At 42.1% G+C, this 26,888-nt stretch overlaps 1 protein-coding gene across 7 annotated transcripts in view; it reads left to right on the forward strand.

The window, feature by feature from the left end:
* Positions 1-20,146, forward strand: part of LOC140740200 (GEM-interacting protein-like) — a 117,778-nt gene extending 97,632 nt beyond the window's left edge. For 6 of the 7 annotated variants that reach the window (XM_073069238.1, XM_073069233.1, XM_073069235.1 and 3 more), the window contains 8 exons: positions 4,218-4,310; positions 5,007-5,170; positions 6,392-6,580; positions 7,257-7,394; positions 8,392-8,612; positions 10,534-10,828; positions 14,055-14,175; positions 17,334-20,146. In XM_073069238.1, coding sequence (XP_072925339.1) covers positions 4,218-4,310; positions 5,007-5,170; positions 6,392-6,580; positions 7,257-7,394; positions 8,392-8,612; positions 10,534-10,828; positions 14,055-14,175; positions 17,334-18,172 — 2,060 coding nt within the window. In that variant the 3' untranslated portion in view covers positions 18,173-20,146. The remainder of the gene's footprint in view (positions 1-4,217; positions 4,311-5,006; positions 5,171-6,391; positions 6,581-7,256; positions 7,395-8,391; positions 8,613-10,533; positions 10,829-14,054; positions 14,176-17,333) is intronic. The other variant, XM_073069236.1, reaches the window with a different exon arrangement.
* The last annotated feature ends 6,742 nt before the right edge of the window (positions 20,147-26,888 follow it).

The following is a 26,888-nucleotide window of genomic DNA, read 5'->3' on the forward strand; positions in this document are numbered from 1 at the left end:
GTTTTGTGCCAAAACCCTTCATCAGTTCTGGAAAAAAAGAGTTGAGAAGTTAGAGCATGAAGGCTGGAGGAGGGGGAGGAAGAAGTAAATGGCGGTGGGTGATAGGTGAAGTGGGGGGGGAGGGATGAAGTAAAGAATGGGAAGCTGATTGGTGAAAAAGATAAGGGACTGGAGAAGGGGAAAATCTGATAGGAGAGGGCAGAAGACCATGGAAGAAAAGGAAGGGGGAGGAACACAAGAGGGAGATGATGGGTAAGTAAGGAGATGAGGTGAGAGAGGGGAATGGGAATGGTGAGGGGGGGGGCAGTTACCAAAAGCTGAAAAGATCAATGTTCGTGCCATCAGGTTAGAGGCTACCCAGAAAGAATATAAGGTGTTGCCCCTCCAACCTGAGTGTGGCCTCATCACGACAGTAGAGAAGGCCATGGACTGAATTGTTGGAATGAAAATGGTAGTCGAATTGAAATGGGTGGCCACTGGGACATCCTGCTTTTTGTAGCAGATGGAGTGAAGGTGCTCGGTAAAGCGGTCTCCCAATCTACATCAGGTCTCACCGATTTACAGGAGGCCACCCCAGGAGCACCAGATATAGTAGGTGACCTCTACAGACTCACAGATGAAGTGTTGCCTCACCTGGAAGGACTGTTCGGGGCCCTGAATGGTAGTGAGGGAGGATGTGTAGGGGCAGGTGTAGCACTTGTTCCACTTGCAAGGATAAGTGCCGGAAGGGAGATCAGTGGGGAGGGATGAATGGACAAGGGAGTTGTGTGGGGAGTGATCCCTGCGGAAAGCAGAAATTAGGGGGAGGGAAAGATGTGGTTGGTGGTGAGATCACACTGGAGATGAGAGAAGTTATGAAGAAGTACATGCTGGGCACAGAGGCTATTGTGATGGTAGGTAAGGACAAGAGGAACCCTATCCCTGGTAGGGTGGCGAGAGGATGGGGTGAGGGCAGATGTGCACGAAATGGAAAAGATGCAGATGAAGACTGCATTGATGGTGGAGGAAGCAAAGCACCTTCTTTTGAAGAAGGAGACATCTCATTAGTTCTGGAATTAAAAACCTCGTTCTGAGAGCAGATGCAGCGAAGGTGGAGAAACAGAGAAGGGGATGGCATTTTTACAAGTGACAGGATGATAAGTATAGTTCATGTAGCTGTGAGAATCAGTAGGTTTATAAAAGATATCGGTAGATAAACTGTCTCCAGAGATTGAGTAAGGGGAGAGATATGTCAAAAATGGTCCAGATAAATTTGAAATCAGGGTGGAAGTTGGAGGCAAAATTGATGGTATTGAGGAGTTCAGCATGGGTGCAGGAAGAAGCCCAATGCAGTTGTTGATGCAGCGTAAGAAAAGTTGTGGAGTGATAGGCTTGGAATATAGACTGTTCCACGTAGCCAACAAAAAGGCTGGCATAACTGGGACTCATGCGAGTGGCTATGGTTACACCTTTGGGTTGAAGAAAGTGGGAGGAACCGAAGAATAAATTATTGAGGGTGAGAACTAGTTCTGCCAGACGGAGGGTAGTAGTAGTGGAGGGGAACAGGTTGGGTCTGTTATCTAGAAAGAAACGGAGAGCTGTAAGGCTCTCTTGATGGGGAAATAGTGGTGTATAGGGACTGGACCTCCATGGTGAAAATGAGGTGATCGGGGCCAGGGAACTTGAAGTCATTGAAAAGATCCAGAGTGTGTAAAGTGTCACGGATGTAGGTAGGAAGGAACTGAACTGGGAGAGGTGGGGGGAAATAAAACAGAAGTTGAGGTATGTAGATATAAGTTCAATGGGACAGGAACAAGCAGAAGCAGTGGGTCTACCTGGACAAGCAGGTTTGTGGATCTTTTGTGGTCAGGTTTCTAGTCCAGTTCCGATACCTCCCTTTCTCCAGTTCTGATGAAGGTTCTCAGCCCAAAGCACTGACTGTTTGCTCTTTACCATAGATACTGCCTGGTCTGCTGAGGTCCTCCAGCATTTTGTGTGTGTTGCTCGGATTTCCAGCATCTGCCAATTTCTCTTGTTTGAGTTATATACATAGATTGATTTTTATATCCATAAAGTGATGTTAGGCATAGGAGTGTCTGTACAAAATAGTGGTGGTTGGGGGTGTGAGGGGTTATATTGGTGGGTGGAGGTGTTGATCAGCCCTGCTGCTTGGGGAAAGTCATTGTTTTTGAGCCTGGTGGTCCTGGTGTGATACTACGCAGCCTCCTCACCGATGGGAGTGGGACAGACAATCCATGAGCAGAGTGGGTCATTTACAATACGACTTCTATCATTTTTTGGGGAAGAGATACTGTTCTATGAAAACAAATAAAGCATATTGAGAAAATATGTCTAGAGTTTAGAAGAATGAGAGCCAATCTCATTGAAACATGCAAAAATCTAATGGTTTGGCAGGGTAGATGCAAGGATGCTACATCCCCTGGCTGGAACTAAATTTCACAGAATTAAAGATGAAATATGAATGTTTAATCCCAATCCAGAAAATAATGAACTTTGGAATTATCTAATCAGCTCAGTCATAAAATATATTCAGGACAGGTGATTAGATTATTGAATTTTAAACAAATCAGGGAATGGTTCAGACATAATAGATCAGCCAAAATGATATGAAATGTTGAAGCTAATGCAAGAGGCTGAGCTTTCCAGTCCTGCTTCTATTTATCTGCTTAGCTCATTAAGGATCAACATCAGTGAGAAGTGGAAACATGAAGAGTTGAGTGGGATTGGAATCAGGAATTGGTTGAAAACCCATTCAGTCTCCATTTAAAAGGAATGTGAATGTCTGGTCTTGTCTGAGAGAATACTATTCTATTGTAAGCAGAAGAGAACGGTGAGGTCCATGTTTCAGGTTGCCTTGCAATTACAGTGGCCATGGTGATAACACTGCAATGTTTGTGTAGCTTAAACCAATTAAAAACTAAAGACATTTAAGTCATTTGGAAAATAAAGTTACAGTAAATAATGTTCCTGGCATCTTCCCCTTCCTCCTCAGTCTTGAAGAAGGACCTCAGCCAGAAATGTCAACTGTCTTTTCATTTCCGTAGATGCTGCCTGACCTGCAGAACCTTGCTGTCAGGAAAATGTGACTCATGAAGCAGGAGGGTGTAACTGCTGAAGCCCCCAGCATTGCCCCATGGCATCATACCAAATATGAGAAAGAAAACCACTTTCCCATTCCCCGATGGTCCTTGTTCAGCTGGTGAATCATTGAGTGTCCACATTAAACACTTAGAAGAGCAGTGAAAGTTGTAGGAATGCCAAATGCTTTTTGAGTGAGGAACTATAACCGGCTTCTCAGTAGCTGGTGAACGTGACCACTGAACTGTGGAGAATGTCCTGTCTTTACACCAAAGGCACCGGCATCATATTGTGTCACACTGAAATCATGCCAAAATGGGGCGGACTTGAATGTGGCAGCTCAAACCAGCAAGAGAATGTGGGCTGGTAGGCGGCAAGCAACGTCCACAGCGTTCAAGTGCCAGGAAAGACCAGCTCCAATAAAAGTGAGAGCAGTCATCTACCCATGGAATATTCATTGCCAAGATCTCCCATCACAATCCAGTGATCAGGAACCAGTCTTTCAGTCACATAGATTCTTTAGCTTCTAAATCTTGTTTATTCTGTACTGAATGAAACCCCAAGTCTTTTGACCATCTACAAAAGCACAAGTCAGTGCATGTCAGAATATTGTCCACCTGCCGGGATGAGTGCCTTTTCAACAATACTCATGAATCTTAGTACAAACCAGAATAAATCCTCTTGATTGGTATCACCCTACATATTTGTTCCTGACACAACTGCTGCATAGTAGCCAGTGTGAAACATCAGTAAAATTCACTATGTTTACTAAGCTAGGTTATTGCAACAATATCTCCCAAATCCACAGCTTCTACTACCAAGAAGGCCAAGCGCAGCAGACCCATGAGAACATTGGCATTTGCAAATTGACCTTGAACCTAATTTAGAAAATACTACCCACACTTTCTCACTGTCTAAATGCTTGAGCTGCCCATCCATTTTGAGGATCACACCAATCACCAAAAGGACTAGAGTGAATCCAAAAAAATGCAAAATGGCAGCTCACCACCATCTTCTCAAGAGCAATTAGAAATTGGCAATAAATGTTGGCTTTGTTAGCAACACCCAGATCGCAAAAATTGAATGAATCAATAAAAAGACTGGAATCAACTGAAATTTTGCTTTTTTTTTTAAACCAGCTCATTTTGGAAGAAAATTTCCAAAGACCACAGTACCAGGGATGTCTCCAGATGATTTCGATGAGAGGGATGGGAGCTATTTACAAGATAATGGTATGCCACAGGGGTTTAAGTCTAATTTGAGAATTGGATGGGATCCAATTTGTCCCACATTGCATATATATGTAAATAGGATCTGAATGAAGATAGTGAACCCTTATATCTACTTTTGCATGAACTAGTTACCTGAAAAAAGCCTATTGAAAATGGTGGGATGTCCTAGGTAGAAATGCCCACAGCACATTAGGGACAGATCATTTGTTAGCAATAATAAACCCTCCAAGTAACCAAACAACAACCAACTCCAATGAGGCTGCTCCTGCAGAAGCAGAGGGAAGCACAAGGAACTTGAGGGATGGGAGAGAAGGGAGAAGCGAAGGTGTGACAAAGTGTTGAAAAATTGAGAAATACAACAGTGATGAAAGATGATAAAGGTAGGGGTGATGAGAAAAATTAAGAAATGTGTATTTGGTAAATGAAGAGAGATATTGATGAGGAAATAATGAAATTATGGAATTCAAGACATATCTTAGAGGAACCCGTTGAGATGGAGGGATGGAGGGAAAGGGAAATGAAATAACAGAACGATGAAATAGAAAAGAGAGAATAGAAATGGGGGGTCATGGAGGAGAAAAACAACAATTAGAAAACGGATAAAGCAGGGAAGAGGGAATAAAGAAATATGAAGGGAGAGGAGTGGATGAGAAAATGTAGTGTCTTGATTCACCTTAAAATCTTTTTATTTTTCAGATTTGACAGATTTACTTAATGAGACATCGAAAACCCCAACAACTTTCAAAAACTGTGTGCTATCGAAAGCTGCACAAACACACCGATTTCGGAAACTCAGGGCCCCAACCAAATGCCGAGAGTGTGACAGCCTTATTGTGGTGAATGGTGCTGAGTGCGAGGAGGTGAGAACAGGCGACTTGAATGTGATTTTGTTGTAAACAGCAGTTTTGATATTTGAACTGAGCCGAAGGAACTTAAGAAAAAAATTGAAAAGCTGGCCAAAAGATGTTTGCAGATAAGAGAAAATCTGCAGATGCTGGAAATCAAAGCAACCCACACAAAATGCTGGGGGGAACTCAGCAGGCTAGACAAAGGATAAACTGATGAAGGGTCTCGGCCCAAAACTGCGACTATTTACTCTTTTCCACAGATACTGCCTGGCCTACTGAGCTCCTCCAGCATTTTGTGTGTGTGTGTGTGTGTGCTAAAAGATGCTTGCATTTGGTTTGGAAGAATAAATTAACATTTGTGAGTGAACCAAGCCCACCCAATCTGTGATGTGATGGCTAATCTGGGATGGTGCACTGACCTAAGTTGGGGCTTGTATTCCTGATGCTTTATCCTCCTTGGGTGCACCAGGAGATAGGTTTGGTGCCGTAGGTTCATTTGCGATAACTAGTAACCAGTATGTGCAGTGGGGAGAGGATGTCAAATCCTCAGATTTACTCCTTAAATCCTCATTTGTTCAGGATCCTGTTCTTCAGGAATCCTCTGGATTCCAAAATACTCTTTGTAAATACAGGCTAACAACACCCTTGTGTAACATACAGCTGTGTGGCAAGATACCACGGGGCTCACAAAGAACTATAACTCAGCAAAAAATGGAGATTTTATGGGAAAATTAAGGGACAAGGTGGTCAATTTGTGACCCTGTTCCAAGAACTGTTGTCAAATTATCACTAATAAATCTCAACAGGAAAGCCATACCTGGTGCAGCCTGCACCCAGGGTTTATCAACTGCTATTAATGCACAGTGATCCAATAACCTATCATCTTCATCATCTGCTGGGTTCCCCTTAAGACCCTGACTTTCTTAGTCTCTGTTGGAAAAGACTAGAGAGGGCTGGGAACATCTCTTTAGTGTAAAATACTGGCAGATCTCTGAAGTGAGTTGTCCATTCACTTGAAGTTCAGAATTTGGCATTGATATGGAAAAAGGAATGGAGGTTCACCTTGTCTACATTTGCACTAAGGGCATTGTGGCCTCAATGTACAGCAGAAAATCTTGAGTTTTTATCAAAAGCACATTTCTGCACCAAGTTGTATGGCATTCTCTTTGGATCGGTATAAGCATAGTAACACTGATAGTGTCTGTGTTTAATTTCGGTGTTTGCTCTTTACAGTGTTACCTGGCATGTCATAGAAAGTGTCTCGAGTCCATTGCAATTTTGTGTGGGCACCGTAAGCTGCAGACCAAGATCTCTCTATTTGGAGTCGACTTTGCTCAGGCACCAAGAGAGTCAGCTGATGAGGTGCCTTTCATTATCAGAAACTGCACGGCAGAGTTAGAGCGACGGGCAATGGACGTACAGGTAGGGTCGTGAAGGCAGCGATTCAAAATGTAACTGTAAGCAGAGGAACACTGCATAGAATCGGGATATAGGCAGGCAGGCACTACTTACAATTAGAAAGCCTAGCAGACTCCAACACTCAATATCTGTGTGAATGTGTCAAGTGCTGTCCACTAAGGCTATTATTTTGTACATAAACCAATGTGCTGCTGTATCCTTTCTCCACAACAGCAACCACTCACCTCACCCAACCCAAAACCAATTTTATTATTAATTTTACTCTGGGCATCACTGGCATTTATGCTTGTTCACAATTCCCACTGAGCGGCCTCGTGAGGGTACACCCACAGTGCTGTTGGGGAATGACTTGCAGCATTGAAACCTAGTGATGAGGGGGGCGGGGGAGGAGGTGGAGGTGGAATTTTTTTTTAGAAAAAGAAATAATTTTTAAGAGAACTTAAAGAAAAATATAAAAAAAGAAACCTAGTGACAATGAAAGGCCAGCAGTATGTTTCCAAGTCAGTCTCGTGTGAGATTTGGGAGGGTAAATGCAGGTGTGAGTGTTCCTTTACAACCAAGTTACTGTCATATCCCACAATCCCCTTGCGTCACACTCTTGTATCACTTCAGGTTTAATTTGTCATCTGATCATTTTTAATTCGATATTAAACTGTGCTTAATAACCTTCATATTACAGGGCATCTATCGAATGAATGGTTCAAAGATACGCATCGCCAAACTGCGCCAGTCCTTTGAAAATGGGAGGGACCTCACAGACATGTCTGAAAACTCGCCTCATGATATTACAAACTTGTTAACCCTGTACCTTCGAGAGGTGAGTTGAAGGTCTGCACACCAGTTCAGTCTGCAGCTGTCTCGAAGGAAATGTTTATATTTAACTGTAGTCACAATCTGCTGCCACAATAAGTCAGTGACCCGTGTACACAAGTCGATTGTTGGTTGTGATGATCATTTTGCTGATATGAACAAGCTCACTCACATACATGGCCCAAACCTTGACAATGTAGTGCTTTCTGATGTTATAAATGGTAATACTGTAATCCAGCAGTACAATCAGTGGTGCATCCTAAGGAATCTCCAGTGCAGTTTTCAGTGAAATTGTGAATTATCCCATGCCATTTTATTGTGTGATACAGTGTCCTGCCTCATTCCTGTCCACTTGTTCAAGAAATACTTTTGGAAACGTGAGGTGGAAGATTGAGAACAAGTAATTTGAATTTATTTAAACCTGAGGCTGAATATTGAGCAAACTGTTCGAGGAGTACAAGAATTTGGATACTCCTAAGCAAAAGCAAATAATGAAGAAAAATCCAAAGTTGGCCCAACACAACAGCAAAAGGGAAAAATTGTTGAAATTCCACAATTAGGAATAAATGGGTTGAAATTGGGAATCCACATACACACAATTATTGGTACCGAGCCAAATGGAGCCAGAAAATCCCAAATGCATCTCAGGAAAGTACAGAGATGTCGTAAACAAAGTCAACTGATTTCCAGTGTATCTTGATTCTCTGGCTCCTAGATGGGTTTGTCAGCTTTCCGGAAACTGCTAGTAGAAGTTGGGATTAGGATAAATTATGATCATTTGCTAAATACTGCACTTGATTATCTGCTGACAGTCCTGCTTTCTGCTTCCTGCCCATGAGCACAGAAGTCAGTAGTGTAGTAATTTGACTAAATTTCACATTAAATGTTGTCATGTGACTATACTACTGGTGTCTGTCCTGGTGGGTGGGTGGGTAACACAAAGCAAATTTTTCAGTAATGCCCTTATTGATTTCAAATATGCCTTTCTATTTTATTACCTAAAGCTCCCAGAGCCAATTGTTCTCTTCAGCCTCTATGATGATTTTATGAAGTTTGCCAAAGAGTTACAGCAGGTCTGTGAAGAGCTGAGGGAATGTCAGACCAAGGAAGCACCCACAGCAACTGATAAAGTACAGCAACTCATCCAGCAGTCCAAGGCTTTGCTGCAGAATCTTCCAGTTTCCAACTACAACACTTTGGAGCACCTTATCGGGCATCTCTTCAGGTAGGCCTAACATTGACTTGTATTTCAATTTATGTGGAATGAAAAGGAGAACAGTGGCTCTGGTATGAGAAAATCAAAGACCAACAATTCCAGTCCCACCGTGCAAATAGGTTAGGTCACTAATGTCTTTGAGAGAAGAGAAGCTGCCACTATAACCTGCGTAAACTATGCAGGGATTCAACCTCAGAATGTAGAACATGTCAGATGTCTTGAGGTGATAAATATGGACTTGCAGGTGTGTTTGGTTGTGTTAACTAAAGCTGTTGGCAAACAGCTTCCATGGTTTCTAATGATCACTTGTCCACTGTGGGCAGCGTGACACATCATCCCCACCACCCCAGTATTCACTTAGCAAAATAATGGACGGGGTCTGGACTATGTACATATACATTTTGAATAATTATATTACTGGTATCCTATATGTACTTGCTACCTTGTATGTGCTAGAACTAGGCCTTAAGCCACAGTGTTGCCTGATTACAGCTGCCGGAAGAGAGGCTGTGGTGAACTACATATACCTGTCTGGACATGCCCCCCCCCCCCCCCCCCACCGCTGACTGCTCCTGTGGCTCCTCCCACAGACCCCGGTATAAAGGCGATTGGAGGCACTGCTCCTCCCTCAGTCTCCAGGATGTCGTGTGATGGTCACTTTGCTGCTTGTGCTTTCTTCCAGCCAATAAGAGCCTACCTTAACCCACGTCTCAGAGTTATTGATGGTGCATCAGCGGCACAGTGTCCAGGCTGGTGCTGCCCCGCCACCCCAGTGTACACCCGGCAGAAGACAAGCTCTGTTGTGGTTGTCTGCAGATTTCAGTGGTGTTGGATGGCTTGAGTCTGGACTCATTTATTTAGTGGCTGTATCTTTCCATCTTATACGAGCTATGTGTGCCTTGTGCTGTGTGTGACTGTTACTGTGTTTTGCACCTTGACCCTGGAGTAACGCTGTTTCGTTTGGTTGTATTCATGAGTTTTTATATATGGTTGGATGACAAATAAATTTGAATTGAACCATTTAATTAGCAATCAAAATTAATGTTAACTTGTGTCTGTGGAACTGGGCAAGGAGATATTAACACATGGTTGCCAAGCTCTGTTCCTTAGGTACTACCTTGACTACTAGTCCACTTCATTGGGCTAGTGAAAGACAATGAGAAGTGAGAGTGTGAAGTTTATATCAAGACAAAGCATACCCGTCTCTTCAGAGAGAAGGAAATAATGCAGGCTTATGCTTGACAGGGCATTTCGCCATTCACCGGTTCCAAGTCAGAACTGTGTGAGTTAGGTAAAGTCAGTTACCTAACTCAGTTAATCTCAGCTAATGTCAGTCAGGTAAAGGATTCCATTCTGGCTCACAACGTTGAACCAGAGGTAACCCGTGGAAGCTTATTAGCTGAAACGCTATTCACCGGTAGAGAAGTTTCTTTGTGATACTTATATTACAATGTGGAAATGAGCAACAGGTGTTTCATGTTATTTGAGAATCTGTGTTGAGGATTCAATCGCGTGTTGCTCTACGACCCCCTTAGAAATTGGACACCGACCCAAATTGCTTCACCGACCTGTTATTGGGGTGGTACAACACCATTACAGCACCAGGTTAGTAGGTCACAGGATGTAATTATGTGGCACAGGCTTACTGGGCTGGAAGAGCCTGTTACTGTGTTATATCTCTAAATAAATAAACAAGCCATTGGTCTGTTTGGATGACTAGCTAAAGCCCATCAAGCGAAAGCCCTCTGCAGTTTCTGAATTAGTTCAAGGAGATTAATGGAATTTGTGGAAGCAGTCGATAAGCATGGAGCTAGGGAGTTAAATGTTGCTATTGTTTGGGTCAAGACTTTACCACAGTGAGATACACATATGTGGAAGTAAGGGCTTGTAAGTCTTTATAGCTGCAAAGTCAATCTCTTTTCTCTTACAGAGTGGCGGAACGAAGTGAAGAAAACAAAATGTCTTCGAATAATTTGGGAATAATCTTTGGTCCCACACTAATTCGATCTCAAGCTCCAGAAGATGCAGTTTCCCTGGTGAACTCGGGATACCAGGCTCAAGTTGTGGATTTTCTAATCATGCACTACCATCAAATATTTGAGCCCAAGCAAGATCTCTGTTCTTGGACTCCTGCAGCGAGGAATTCTACAATGGAATCTACTGCAAATAGAGTGGGTGAGGACCTGAATTCAGCAAAATGCAGGAGCCAGTCCATAGAGGTACAGGTGTGCATAATTATTCCAAAAAGTACAATAAATATAAATAAGATTGGCTTATAGACTGCTTGGACATACATATAAGCTAATCTATTTACTTATGTTAATTGTATCATTTATGCTTATTGTGTTTATGCTGCATCAGATCTGGAGCGATAATCATTTCATTCTCCTTTATACTTGAGTACTGAAGAATGACAGTGAACAGTCTTGAATCTTTAAAACTGTAAAATGTATAAAGTGGCAAAGATCTTAGTTGGTAGCATTTTAGATACACACAGCACCCCATGTTTCATGGCGAGACAAAGGTTCTGGTCTGGTTATTGATATTCACAAATAAAAATCAAAGCATGCAAGGCCTGCTCATCTTAGAATTTGATGATGTGCTGTCTGGGTAAATAAGACTGATTATATATGGGAGAGTAACTGCTGCGGTAAAGTTTTCAGAAAATTATATATATAGCAAGAGTCAGAAAATAATCAATGGAGAACTTTAGTGCACTTATAGACTGAGTAAATTAAATTGACAGCAATAGTGTTTAGATCTAGTATTGTACACCGAGAAAAAATATCCTTTCTTTTTTCAATCTTTTTATTGATTTTTTTAAAAATTGTGTGTACAAACAGGAGGAGAATATCTGGTATATATGTCAATAGCAGTACATACAGAAGGTAAAATAAACAATATCAGAATCACACATAGTGTTGATCTACAAAGTATAAATTTGATATGGAATGTATAATTCTCCTCTTATCAATTTATGAAGTAAGGAAGGACTATTAGAAATTTTTATATAAAAGAATAGAGGAAAAAAGAAACCACTATTCTAAACAGAAAAAAAAGGGACTGGGCAGTCCATCCTGAGAGCATCCACATCACTAAGGACCTTGTCCGTGTGGTGAAAAAGGCATGACTGTGCCCCTTTCACCTTAGACAGTTGAGGAAGTTTGGTATGGGCCCCCCAAATCCTAAGAACTTTCTACAGGGGCACAATTGAGAGCATCCTGACTGGCTGCATCACTGCCTGGTATGGGAACTGTACCTCCCTCAATCACAGGATTCTGCAGACAGTGGTGCGGACAGCCCAGTATCTGTAGATGTGAATTTCCCACAATTCGGGACATTTACAAAGATAGGTCTGTAAAAAGGGCCTGAAGGATTATTGGAGATCTGAGTCACCCCAACCACAAACTGTTTCAGCTGCTACCATCCGGGAGACGGTACCGCAGCATAAAAGCCAGGACCAACAGGCTCCGGGACAGCTTCTTCCACCAGGCTATCAGACTGATTAACTCTCGCTGATTTGTGTATACTCCATGTTACATTGACTGTTCTATTTATTATAAATTATTACAAATTACTATGATTGCACATTTTGACTGAGACGTAATGTAAAGATTTTTACTCTTCGTGTATGTGAAGGATGTAAGAAATAAAGTCAATTCAATAGTTAAGGAAATATTAATCTTGTAGTTAAGGAGTATTTCAGGGAAGAGAGATCAAAATATGATGTGTAAACTCCATGATCATAATTCTAAAAGTAATGAATGACTCAAGTTGGTATGGTAGATTAGAAATTACTTTAAAGTGTATGACATTAAACCACGGCCAATGTTTGAAGAGTAAATACATAGTTTTACAACTAACATTAATGTCTTGGAGGCACAAGGATTCAGAAATGGTCCAACCATGAGCAGTTTTAGATAGCATTAAATCAAAAGGAAAAGCCAGAAGCTTGCTGAGAAGAACTTTAAGGCTGAGAAAAAAATCAGAATTCAGCAGAGCGTCAATACAAGAGGAGGAGAAAATAAGTAGATGAGCAAGAAAACAAAATATTGTAGATTTTTAAAACTTTAAACAAGCAAATTTAAGTGATAATCTTCCACAGATTTGGGTCAAAAGAAATTACACTGAGGAAGGCAATTAGCATATTTTACCTGCCTTCACAGAAAATAAGGGGAAAAAAGCAGGGTAACATCAAGTCTTGAAAAATAAGGTAATTGAAGTAAGTTAGCATTGCTTTTTTAAAACGAAAGTATTACTGGACAAATTAATAGCACTGTAGGCAAATAAACCCTCAGGATCCAAAGTGCTGCGGGTGGTGAATCTACTCCCTACCTTCAAAATCTCCAAACTGAAAGAAAACAGGTGCAGTCCTTCCATATGAGAAAAGAGGGAGAAATGGGAAATTAGTAAGCAGGTAGCAAGAAGCTCGAGGTCAAATATCAAGTATATTCAAAACAAACTCAAAGTTCAAATTACGTTTATTATCAAAGTATGTATAAGTTGTACAACCTTGAGATTTGTCTCCTTTCAAGCAGCCACAAAACAAAAAAAACCCCAAAAAATTAAAAAACCAACAAGCACCCAACATGCCGGGGGGGGGGGGGGGAAGAAAACAAATTATGCAAACAATAAAAGTAGGTAAATAACATTTAGAACAAAAGTGAGTGCTCAGGCACAAAGCCCAAAGCAGCCAGAGCAGACCCAAAGCCCACAAATTGATGGATCATTCAATAAAGTCAGGATTTAGGGTCATAGGTTTAGTGCAAAAATGCAGTGTTAAGATCAAGGCTGGTTTTTTTTTAAACTTAATGGCAGAGTAGACGCAAGGGCCAAAGGACTTACTCCTGCTTCTATTTCATATCTTCCATTATGTTCTTTTTTAAATCCAGATGGTGTTTTCTTTTTAAAATAAATATTTAAGCTAAATAAAATTTAAAACTTTTTTAACAAGTCAGCCAGTCAGATAGGTAAAATCTATCCCCAAGCAATTTTTTTTTTAATGTTTGTAAAGTCTAGCCAGTGTGCAAGAGCTTAAGGAAGCAATATAGACAGAACCTCTGCACTGCACGGAGGAAGATCTTATTATTATCAGAGATACCTCAAGATGTTAAAAAACTACTTCATGTATCTGCAAAACAAAAAAGGTTGCAACATTCTCCCAACATCCCTTCTCATGGCCAGGATCTGTATTTCCAGCAGGAGTTACTATCCTAGTCTTGATTGGATTTTCCTACCACTTACTGAAATCATGATTATTGACATTCAGTTGATGAATTCCATTGCAATCCCAGCAGGAAAATTAATTTGGCATATGTTGGGGGTTGAAATTAGAACCTGGTCTATACAACTCCCTAACTAGGGGCGGGGAGAGTGCAAAAAATGAGTATTGAGGGAGTTTTACCGAACAATTGTACCACTTCCTATGTTTACTTGTTTCTTTTACCGCAGAGCCTGGCTCTGAAGCGGCATTCAAGTGAAGGATATGTGTCGGACAGATCTTCATCAAACGAAGCACTGGATGACACACAAGACCAGCGAAGAGTCAGTTCGGATAGCTATGAGATGCCAGGTGAGTAATGTGGCCCGCTTAAAATTAGCAACGTCACACGCTGTTTTTCCACCTCTTCTCAGGGTGTCACAGTGGGTTTAAAGCTGGAATGGAGATGACTCTGCTTAGAAATAGTCAAGAGCTGGAGGTGTCACATTTAAGCATCAAAGGATGAAACAGTCCTGGTGATGGGGAGTTGCTCTCCAATAGAGTGAGGGCACGTTGGAAAAATGTCTCGAATAGGGAGCTCAAAGGGTACCTAAAAATAATGACTGGCTGCTCTTTCTCCCCACTGCGTACAAATAAATGTTATTGTACTGTTCTGAGATACCAGAATGGCAAATGAAATTTGCTTCATAGTACCACAAACAAGTATATGTAGTTTTGTTATGAGCATAGGATCATGCTAAATATCTAAAAAGACACATTCAAAATTAAATACTGACGTTAAAACAAGAACTATAACCATAATATTTATTATAACATGGAACACGTTACAGAATAATAATGATAATCAATATTTTAAAATGGACTAGGGAAGAGCAATGGGTGGGGAGTAAGACAATTGAGACTTTATCGCTTTTGGAATAAATCGGCTGATCTAAAGGTGAAGAAGGACTTCAGCAGGAAACAGAACAGTACAGGACAAAGTGAATGAATGCAGTCCAGCTCCCTGTGTGTAGTCATCCCCAGAATCCTCCTTTCCACCAGCCCACTCTTCCCCTGACTGCATCTTTCCCATTTGATCTCAAATCCATTCTACTCTGTCCCTAACACCTCCTCACTTTGGCTATTCACCACCAACCCACCCCTAAATAATCTCCCTTTTTGAAAATTGCCTCTCTGGAATTCAATACTCAAAAAAAAAAACAAGAAATACACAGTAACTTTTAAGATACTGACCTGAGCAGTGTACAGGAACAGGAGGAATGCAGATCCATGACTTAAGGTAGATAGGAAGACATGGCCGCCACTACGGCTTGGAGCATCGGAGTTCAGAGATCAGTTCCATAGTCATCTGAAAGAAATCTGTACGTCCTCCCCATGGAAGGCGTGAGCTTTCCCTGGGCACTCCGGCTACCTCTCACGGTCCAACGATGTACTAGGTAGGTTAGTTGACCATTGTAAATTTTACTGTGATTAGGTTAGGGTTTATTCTTATTCCATGCTGTATTGCTAAATAAATAAATAGCTACATAATAAATAAATAGATGGGTAAAAATTAAAATAAATGAAATATGGCATAATTAATGACTTACCAATAAAGTAGGAAGATCATGTTGGAACTGTATGCTTCACCAGTTTGGTCAGAGTAAACCATAGACACAAGATGTACTGCAGATGCTGGAAATCTAGAGCAATATGCAGGAGGAGCTCAGCAGGTCAGGCAGCATCTATGGATGGGAAAAAACAGTCAACGTTTCGGGCCAAGACTCCTCGTCAGGTTAAATCATATACACCTCTGGTCACCATACGACAGACTTGACATAACAGAAGAGTGCAGAGAAATCTGAAGACAAAGCCTGGACTGGACAATTGTAGTAGTGGGGACAAACTGACCAGGCCGAAGTGGTTTTATTTGGAACTGAAAAGATTGAGGTAAGAAAGTGAAGAGAGCTCAGAGGTGTGAACAGAAAGGATTAATTTCCCTTGGCAGACAGAAAAAAAATCAGAAAACCAGGAGGTACTCAGCAGCTCAAGCAACATCTGCAGGAAAAGAAACTGAATTAACATTTCAAGTTGATACCTTTTCTTCACAACTGGAAAGTGCGAAAACATCTGTTTCAGTTTGCAGGAGGAATGGATAGAACAATGTAATGTGTAGTGAGCCTCAGATGCTGCTGACACCATCTCAGCAAAGGCTTGATTATCACTGCAGCAGGGTAAATAGGAAGAGTAAAGGAAGGCAGTAGGGAGAACATTCAAACTGAAATGTAGTGCAGGGTGATTACTAGAAATCTAAAGCAAATGCTGAAAATATTCAAGCTCCTGTGGAGAGAGAAACCTCTGGTTTAATCCTAACCTTGGGTACGATCTATGAGCAGTTTGCAAATTCTTGCTGTGAAATAACAGCATGAGTTTCCGTTTCTGCTCACTCTTCTCATAAATGTGCTGGTAGTTTAAATGTTAATTACACTAAATTACTTTTTTTTAGTGTGGACTCGTTGAAAAAGAATTGAAAACTTGCAAGGGTAAAGGGAACTAAAGGAAATATACAGAACTGGCATGGACCCAATATTCTGAATGCCTTCATCCCAGATCAGAATAAGTAACAAGTATTCACTCAAAGACTGAAACATGCCAAGGTGGAACATGTTCCATGAGCTTAAATTGGAGAAGACAGTCACAGATCAGAATTTCATGAAGAATTAAAGATGGAAACTGAAAATTTCTTGTTTCTCTCATTCAACATGTTCTATATACACTTCAGGCAAATCAGTAGTGATCATCAGCTTTTGATATAGCAATGTATAATCTTACTTGTTTTCTAATTTTTTGCAATTCGGACAAAAGGCCATTGACCTGAAATATTAACCATGCCTCTCCCCAAGTAGCTACTTGACTGGAATACCTCCAAGTTAGCGTTCTCAAGTTTCCAATAACTTAAGTTTTTTTGCTTCTCAATAATCGGCGGTACTTAACAAGAATGGAGGGGGAGGCCATGAAAAAAAAAAGTTTCCTCAGCCAAAGATCCAACTGCCTGCTCATTTAGTAAAAGTAAAAATCTTTCATTGCCTAGAGAACCACTTGATGACCTGTCACTCTAAATAGGATTAACCTACAGCCCATTTTAGTCCAATGAGTCAAACATGGTTTTCCCACCATCTGGTTCTCCCTCCATGGACGCTGCCTGGTCTGTTGCAATTTAATGATTTTATTATAGATTTTCAGGAACTGCATTTTTTTATTGTTTGCCACTTTCCTGCCATTAATTTATGATCCCACCAGCACAGAGAAAGGTAATTGATAAAGAAAACTACAGAAACTGCTCACCTTAATGATGTTCAGGTCTGTGAGTGATAACAGGATAGGAGGAGGCTAATCGGCCCCTTGGGTCTATGGCAGCCTCAGAGTAATTCCCACTACCCTACAATGACTTCACTCTCGTTCCCCAGGTCTGGGACTCTCTCCCATACACGGTGCATTGATTTTTTTTCCATATCTTCCTCATGCTGCAGGTCTGGTGGACAGACTGCGAGTTGGCTCAGAAGACACACACTCTCTGGACGGCCAGGATGCGGAATGCGATGGCGGCACTGACTGCTCCCCGCGAAGCACCTTCAACCGGCAGCCTGGCAAATACCAGCGGTACGGTCAGGCCAAGACCCGGGCCGTCATCCCGAGGCCGTCGGCCCTTCCCATCATCACGGCCAACATGCCGGCGACAGCAGAGTCACCCGACCTGGCGGCAGCTGACTGTGGGGCGGCGGCCGCAGACACCGACAGGCGGGCGCGGGCCAAAACCACCGGCTCCAGCCGCAGCTCGTCACCAGACAGCGGCACGCTGCGACGTTCTGGCGGCAAGCACAAACGGTTTGAGATGACGGTGGGAACGGCTCGCTTGGTGTCCAAACTGCAGGAAAGGCGGCGGGTGGAGAGCACTGAGGTGGCTGCATTTCCATCAGCGCCTGATGGCGGCCAGGGCTCAGTGTCAATGGCACATCTAGGGGGCCTTGAAACAGAGCACACCCAGCACGCGGCCACTGCAAGTGACAATAATGGCAGCACCCAACAGGGGAGCCTCGGGACGGAGTGGCCGCAGCACGTGGCCGAAAAGGGCGAAGTAACCGACCAGCTGGGGCACCCCAAAACGGAGCAGGAGCAGGAGCAGCACCCGGACCCGCCGGGGCACCTCGAGATGGAGCACGCGGGCGCCGAACTGAACACGAACCAATCAAACAACACCTCGAGCAAGCAGACGTTGACACAGGTCAGGGACCGGCGGGACGTGGCGAGGATGCTGCACGTGCTGCGTCACAGGCAGCACCTCGAGGACAGGAAGGCTTATTTCGTGTGATTGACAGGGCAGTGACAATGCACTAGTGTCAGCTGACCCGCAGTGTGGTCCAACCTCTGACCCCATCAAAATGAAGAGTCAAACAAGACAGTGGGAGCAGACGGAGAGAGGCCACATGAGATGGATGACCCAAGCATTGTGAAATAGGACAAGTATATATTTTGCAAATGTTCTCCTGTACAGACATATATTTTGTCATAATTATGATTCCTTACTATATTTTATATGTATAATAGACATTCTTCAATGTGATAAAGACTGCTGAACAACTATGGGTTTGATATCCAGTTAAGTCAGTGTAACATTAGTGGGAGCTCCACTCACCATGTATTTTGGAGGATCACGGTCAAAGGTCTCCAGATTCCTAACATAGTATGATAGTCAGAGCAGGTGAGCCAAAGAGCACGAAAATGACAATTCATTTCTCTGCTCACTCAGGTTGGAGGTTGGAGGAGCAACATTTTATGTTCCGTCTGGGTAGCCTCCGACCTGATGGCATGACCATCGATTTCTCAAACTTCCGATAATGTCCCTACCCCTCTCCTTCACCTTATCTCCTTATCTGCCTATCACCTTCCTCTGGTGCTCCTCTCCCCCCCCCCCCCCACTTTTGTCCATGGCCTTCTGTCCTCTCATATCAGATACCCCCTTCTCTAGTCCTGTATCTCTTTCATCAATTAACTTCCCAGCTCTTTACTTCACCCCTTCTACCACCCCCCCTACTCTTGGTTTCACCTATCACCGTGTGGTTCTGCCCTCCCCTCCCCCCACTTCTTTACTCTGACTCGTCATCTTTTTTTCCAGTCCCGATGAAGGGTCTCAGCCCAAACTGTCATCTGGACTCTTTTCCATAGATGCTGCCTGGCCTGCTGAGTCCCTCCAGCATTCTGTGTGTCTTACATGATTGTGTATGAAAAATAAATACAGGTCAGGACAGTGAGCAGAATCCCCTCTGTTACTCCTTGCAATGAGGTGATAAGAGGATAAAAGACTGATCTACCAGATAGCATCTCCAGCATTGCAGCACTTGGTCAATACTGCACTCAAGTAGCAATGTAGAATTTTGTGCTTGAATCCCTTGAGTGGGAATTAAGCTCACAACTTCCTCTTTCAGTGAGAGAGTTACTAACTTAACTTTCAAATGACTATGTCATATAATCCACTTCTTGTGTTCTAAAGGAATTATGGGTGATCCTTAGTTTGGGAGTCTTGAGGGTCTCTGTGAAAGAGAAGATCTAGGTTGCTATTTTTTTTTTTTAATGCTTCTCTATGGTGCTGTGTCCTGTCCAACAGAAACATAATGCTTGAAAGAGCTGGTAACCTCTGAATTGGAACTGGATTTAAAGATCCAGAGATTGCCCAAGCTTTCCTCCAAGAGCACAGAAAACACTTTTAGAAATATCTTGAATCTGGCTCAATAACTAGGCTTCAAACTGCCACTAAACTTCTGAATAAGTCTAAAAAGAATGGAAATATAGCAGGAAGTAGAAACAGGAGTAGGACAATTGACCCCCCTCCTGTCATCTTCACAATTTAATGAAATCATGGCTGGTCTTTAACTCACCACCAGCCTTCTGTCATAACCTCCTTGTCTCACGATTCCCTTAATATGTAAAACTCTTTCTGAGTTACTGAGTGTCACTATGACAATCTCTCTGTTGTCCTCGGTACAGTCTTCAAAAGATTCATGAACTTCTGAGAGATGAGATTGAGTTATGCCGCCTTCTGAAACTGTACATTTGGGGAAACATCTCTGCATTCACCCTATCACTCCTCAGGGTCTTACAAGTTTCATAGATTTGTACCGGAGAGAAATGGTCTCTTCGGCTTGTGTTACTATCATGCACAAAGAGAACTTCAGATCCCAGTGGGCAATGCAGGCAGTTCATCGCGGAACCAGAAGGGACAATGGTGAGCTGGTATGTGTTCTGATTGAACAGTGTTGAGAATAAAATATGCTCGTGTTTACTCACACCAGGTTTGTCTTTATTAAGAACAAATATAACATGGTGTCAGAGGTCGGCATGAGGTTTATACACAGAAAATAAATGAGTACCGTGCACGGCTGAGAAAAAGTGCGTGAATACGGAAGGTGTTAGAAGCAAGTGAGGTTGGACAGCCAGCAAGGCAAGAAAGCACCTTGTCCTCGAATCAACCAAGAGAAACTCAAGTGAGAGGCTGAAAATTCCCATTATGTATAAGCTAAGTCTTCCTGCACCTATGTAGTTTACCAGCAATCTAACTGATAACTGGGAACACTTCAAAAAGTGATTCAATATACAAACCCCATTTCCAGAAAAGTTGGGATTTTTCCAAAATGCAATAAAAACAAAAATCTGTGATATGTTAATTCACGTGAACCTTTATTTAACTGACAAAAGTACAAAGAAAAGATTTTCAATAGTTTTACTGACCAACTTAATTGTATTTTGTAAATATACACAAATTTAGAATTTGATGGCTGCAACACACTCAACAAAAGTTGGGACAGTGTTAAAATAAGATTGAAAAGTGCACAGAATATTCAAGTAACACCGGTTTGGAAGACTCCACATTAAGCAGGCTAATTGGTAGCAGGTGAGATATCACGACTGGGTATAAAAGTAGCGTCCATCAGAGGCTCAGTCTTTGCAAGCAAGGATAAGTCGTGGCTCACCCCTTTGTGCCAAAATTCGTGAGAGAATTGTTAGTCAGTTCAAAAGGAACATTTCTCAACACAAGATTGCAGAGAATTTAGGTCTTTCAACATCTACAGTACATAATGTGAAAAGATTCAGAGACATCTCAGTGCGTAAAGGGCAAGGTCGGAAACCACCGTTGAATGCACGTGATCTTCGAGCCCTCAGGCAGCACTGCCTAAGAAACCGTCATGCTACTGTGACAACTATAGCCACCTGGGCTCGGGAGTACTTCGGAAAACAATTGTCACTTAACACAGTCCGTCGCTGCATCCAGAAATGCAACTTGAAACTGTATTACGCAAGGAGCAAGCCATACACCAACTCTATGCAGAAACGCCGGAGAGTTCTCTGGGCCCAAGCTCATCTCAGATGGACAAAAAGACTGTGGAAGTGTGTGCTGTGGTCAGATGAGTCCACATTTCAGCTAGTTTTTGGAAAAAACGGGCGTCGAGTTCTCCGTGCCAAAGATGAAAATGACCATCCTGATCGTTATCAGCGAAAGGTGCAAAAGCCAGCATCTGTGATGGTATGGGGGTGCATCAGTGCCCACGGCATGGGTGAGTTGCATGTATGTGAAGGTACCATTGACTCTGAGGCATATATTAGGATTTTAGAGAGACGTGTTGCCATCAAGGCGAAGTCTCTTCCCGCGACGTCCATGCTTATTTCAGCAGGACAATGCCAGACCACATTCTACACGGGCTACAACAGCGTGGGTTTGTAGACACAGAGTGCGTGTGCTTGACTGGCCTGCTGCCAGTCCAGATCTATCTCCTATTGAAAATGTATGGCGTATCATGAAGAGGAGAATCAAACAACAGAGACCACGGACTGTTGAGCAGCTGAAGTCTTATATCAAGCAAGAATGGACAAAATTTTGCAAATCTAATTGCAAATCTACTACAATTAGTATCCTCAGTTCCAAAACAATTAAAAAGTGTTATTAAAAGGAAAGGTGATGTAATACAATGGTAAACATGCCTCTGTCCCAACTTTTGTTGAGTGTGTTGCAGCCTTCAAATTCTAAATTTGTGTATATTTACAAAATACAATTAAGTTGGTCAGTAAAGCTATTGAAAATCTTTTCTTTGTACTTTTGTCAGTTAAATAAAGGTTCACGTGAATTAACATATCACAGATTTTTGTTTTTATTGCATTTTGGAAAATATCCCAACTTTTCTGGAAATGGGGTTTTATATTTAGCGGCTAGCAGAACAGGAGGGGCTGATGAAACATTCTATTTTTCTACATGTATCTGGCAAAGATGCTTTGGACATCAATAACAGCTTTCAAATTGATGAGGTAACCTTTACATTGGACACTGATGACAAAATTTGAGTATTTTGTCCCAAGTAAAAGCATTTAATTTGAGAGATTTTTTCCCCCCCTGTAATCAGAAACAAGGTGTTAGCTTTGACCAATACTTAGCTGAGCTTCAAATGCTGATTAAGCCCTGTGAGTTTGGAGATTTGAGAAACTTACTAGTTAGAGACTCCCAGATAATGTTCTCGGAGAAAGATTGTTTCACGAAAAAGATTTGACACTGGAAAAGGCTGTGGATATATGTAGACCAGCAGAGACCACACAAGCACAAGCTAAGGAGCTGCACAGGGCCAAAACAACAGTGCATTCTGTGAAAACGGAGGGGCAGAGCACAAGGTGTTTCCCAAAGCAAAGCAAAGAGGGAGGCTCAAACAGTGAATGTGGAGGTAGGCATATCCCAAAGATGTGTCCTACTTATAGAGAGTCCTGCAATAATTGTGGAAAGAAAAATCATTTTGCAAAGTGCTGCAAAGCTGAGGCTATCAAGAGAAAGGTGCACATGGTTGCTGAGGACATTTTGTGCATTCTCTTCAGACTGCTGGTGCTGGTAAAACAGAATGGGTCATTCCAGTGACTGTGAATGACACAGTAATTCCATTCAAGTGTGACACCAGAGCCCAGTGAATTTGTTACCCATGGATGATTACAGTACTCTCAGAATAAAGAACAACATTTACCTGGTGAAGTTAAAATTGACAGGCTATACAGGGGAGATCATTCCAGTTAAAGGGGGCTGTATAGTGACCTTCAAGCACAAGCAGCACCTAAAGGCACGGCTACTGGTGGTAGAAAAGCAAGTACAGCTAGTATTAGGTCTGAGTGCATGTGAAAAGCTCAATCTGGTCAAAAGAGTTATTGCAGTGGCTTCGCAGTCCAACTATGACCACATTTCACTCATGAAAGAGTACACAGATGTCTTTGAGGGGCTCGGATGCTTACCTGACGTACACAAAATTCACGTAGGTGAGACAGTTGCTCCTGCTGTCCATGCATGCAGGAAAGTTCTATTTGCACTTAGAGACAAACTTAAACAAGAACTAGCACGCTTGGAACGGATAAATGTCATGCAGAAAATTGAAGAACCTGCAGACTGGGTGAGCTCACTGGTTATTGTGAAAAAGAAAAGTGGAGCATTGTGGCTATGTCTAGAGACCCAAGAGATTTCAATAAAGCCATCAAGCGAGAGCATTTTAAATTGCCAACATGGGGAGAGGTCATGTGCTGCTTTGCAGGAGCCAAGTGGTTTAGCAAATTTGACTGGATTTTGGCAGATCAGGCAAGTTCGAGACTATGCAGTTTTAACATACCACAGAGAAAATATCACGTTCTTCGACCAGTGTGTGAGATTCTGTACACACCAGAAGTCTACTATAAAACCATCTACATAATCTTTGAAGGCATACCTGGTTTTGAGACCATGATAGACGACTTTATCGTCTAAGAACATGACACACGACTGAGAAAGGAGCTTGGCATGACACAAAGCGTCAATCTGAAATTAAATAAAGAGAAATGTGAGTTTGGTGTTAAAACCTGATTTTCATAGGAGATGTCATATCTGAAGAGGGAGTGAAACCAGACCCAAGAAAGACGTCAACCATTGAGAGGCCCCAAAACAAGGAGGAGGTGAGACATTTCTTGGGGATGGTGACTTATTTGGCTAAGTTCATGACTCGACTGTCTACTGTGTCAGCACCACCCAGGTCACTCCTTGAGCAGTGAAATGAATGGATTTGGTCTCATTCAAAATCCTGTCCCGAACACTCATAAGTGTTGTTACTGTCCCTGTCTGGCAGCTCGTTCCAAATACAAACTAATCTTTGTGTCAAAAAATGTTCCATCATTTAAAATTTCTTCCTCTCATTTTAAATCTGTGCCCTGTAGTTTTACACATACTTACAATGAGAACAGAGTATGGCTTTTTACCCTATCTATGCCTCTCATAATTTTATATACCTCTTTTGTCACCTCTCTGCCCTTATGTCCAAGGTTTAGCATATCTAATCTCTCCTAATAACTTAAGCCCTCTAATCCAGCCAACATCCTTGTGAATCTTTTCTGCATTTTCTCTATCTTAACTACATCCTTCCTGGAATGAGGTGACTAGAAATTCACACAATACCCAGCGTGCATCCAAAACCAATGTCCAAAGTACATTTGTTATCAAAGAATGTATAAACTATGCAACCTTGAGATTTTGTTTGCTTACAGGCAGCCACAAAGCAGGAAACCTGAAAGAACCCAATTAAACAAAATAATAAAGACCAACATCCTATGCGCAGAGAAAAAGGGGAAAAAAACACAGATCTCGCAAACAATGGAAGGGAGCACAGCTTTCCAAACCAAATTGAGTCCTTAGATCTGAATCCCTGCAGTACGCTCAAGCCTCGGTGTCAGCTCATCATACTGGTGGAGGGGGAAATTGCCACGAAGCTCGCAGACACAAAGCACAGCTGCTGGGGCAGCCTCACCTCAGTGTCGTGGATGGAGGAGTGAACATTGCAGGAGAGTGAGCAAAACCAGCCTGACTTGCCTCCAGACCTGACTCCCTGCTTTTTCAGTCTATCCAGACCGGTGTTTGTATTGTCCAAACAGCGGGGTCATGCCTCCCATTAGGACCCAGGCCTAGACCACAGCGCCCAGTCCGAAGCCATTCTCAACCCCTCCAAATTGGCTCGGCACTTAGGGCAATCCAACTTCGCGCCTGTGTTAGTTGGACGGGATCGAAACTCTTCTGCATCAACGACTTCTCTTTGAATCACTCATTCCAACTCCTACCTGTGCTGATCTTGTTCATCCTTTGAATTTGCTTCAGCTTCGCTCACCTCTTCATTGTTTGTCATGATAGTTTACTACAATTTACTTGAGAAAAGGTGGTATTTTTTTTTTAGTTGAATTTCTTGCCTTGCAAACTACCAGAAAGCTGTCAGTCACCTTCAGTTGCACCATCTTAAACTGGAAACCAATGTCTCCTACAACTTGAACATGACATCCCAACACTTTTCACCCAATGACAAGAAGTCTGTGAAACTACCTATGTTGTTACTTGCAGGGAACTACAGTATGTACTTCTACCCAAAGGTGTCTCTGTTCAACATCACTCTCCATTCATATCGACTTCATAGCACCTCATTCATATCTGAATTAAATTCCATCTGCCTACTGTTCACTATACCATCAACTTTGGTATCTTCTGCAAATATTCAAATCATGTCATATATATTCATATCTAAATCATGAATACATATGATAAATAATGGAGGACCAAGCACCGATCTCTGTGGTGCATCACTGGTCGCAGTCCTCCAGTCCGAAAAACAAGCCTCATCTACCACCCTCTGCCTCCTACCACCTCCAATTTGTATCCCCTGGATCCCATGGTCCAACTTTTTGGATCAGAACAGCCTACCATGCTAGAGTTTGTCAAAAGCCTTTCTAAAATTCACGTGAGACAATATCTAGTGCCCTGAGCCCATCAGTCCTCTGGTCGGCTCTGGGGGCAAAAGAAAAAGCTAAAGCTAATTCTGGAGATAAGATTTCCCATACCTACAGCCATTCTGTTTATCCCTGATACATTCTGGCATTTTGAAATGCAAGTAACTCCTGAATCTTAGAGACCTTCCAAAAACTACCCCACCACTGATATAAGACTCACTGGCTTGCATCATTAGTCATGACTTCAGCTATCACCAAGTCTTCTAGTACCTTACTTATGGTTAACTCAATACGATCTCAAATATAGAATACAAATATAGACCCATTCTGTCCACCTTTCCTTTGTACACAAGTCCCTTCATCTCAAGAACCAACCCAGTGATCCCCTCCGACACTCCTTCCAATTCAACCACACCCTTCCTTAAATAAGAAGACCAAAACTGTGTAAGGTACTCCAGGTGCAATCTCACCAGTGTTCTGTAAAGTTGCATCAAAACGCTCCAAAGTTTCTACTCTAATATCTCTTGAAATAAGTGCCCACATTCTATTAGCTGGTTTAGTAATCTTAAGGTATCATGGTCCAATTTTGCTCAATAATCTCTTGTGAGACATTTTATTGAATCCCCTCTGAAAGTCCAAGCACACCATATCCATTCTGACAGTTACAACCTTGAATGCTAACAGATTTTTAAATATAGTTTCCCTTTTATAAACCCATGTTTGCTCAGCCAAATCCTGTACTTTCCTCATACCCTATTGACATTTCCATGCAGTGTATTCCAGGAAGTTCTCTATTATGGTATCAAGATAATTGATCTTTAATCCCCTGCTTTTCCAGTCCAATCCAGGACAAGGGGCAATATGACCAAATGGAGAAATGTCACCACAAAACCGTATCCATGAAAGCCATGATCACACCATTATAACATTGCGACATGCAGCATTTGTTCTCTGACAGAGCATTGAACAGATTGGGAGATGAGATTACAACTGATTACAGATATAGTGCCTTCAATTCATACCAAAGATCGACAGGCCCAGCTTATATGTCACTGTAGACCCGCATGGAGGTACTTGACTTACAATAGCTCAGTGAAACATTTAGCAATATATGCAGTTGTGCAATAAACAGCCAAGATTAACATTCCATTGATAATCACAACCAAAGAATGCATCATATAAAATATTCAGATAAAGTACCTCACCAATTCCCATAAATCTCCGTGTACATAAACACCTAGAGTACAGGCAGCATGCTGGTCATTAAGTACGCTTCC

Source organism: Hemitrygon akajei, chromosome 16 (genome assembly GCF_048418815.1).
Source record: "Hemitrygon akajei chromosome 16, sHemAka1.3, whole genome shotgun sequence".
Lineage (NCBI taxonomy): Eukaryota > Metazoa > Chordata > Chondrichthyes > Myliobatiformes > Dasyatidae > Hemitrygon > Hemitrygon akajei.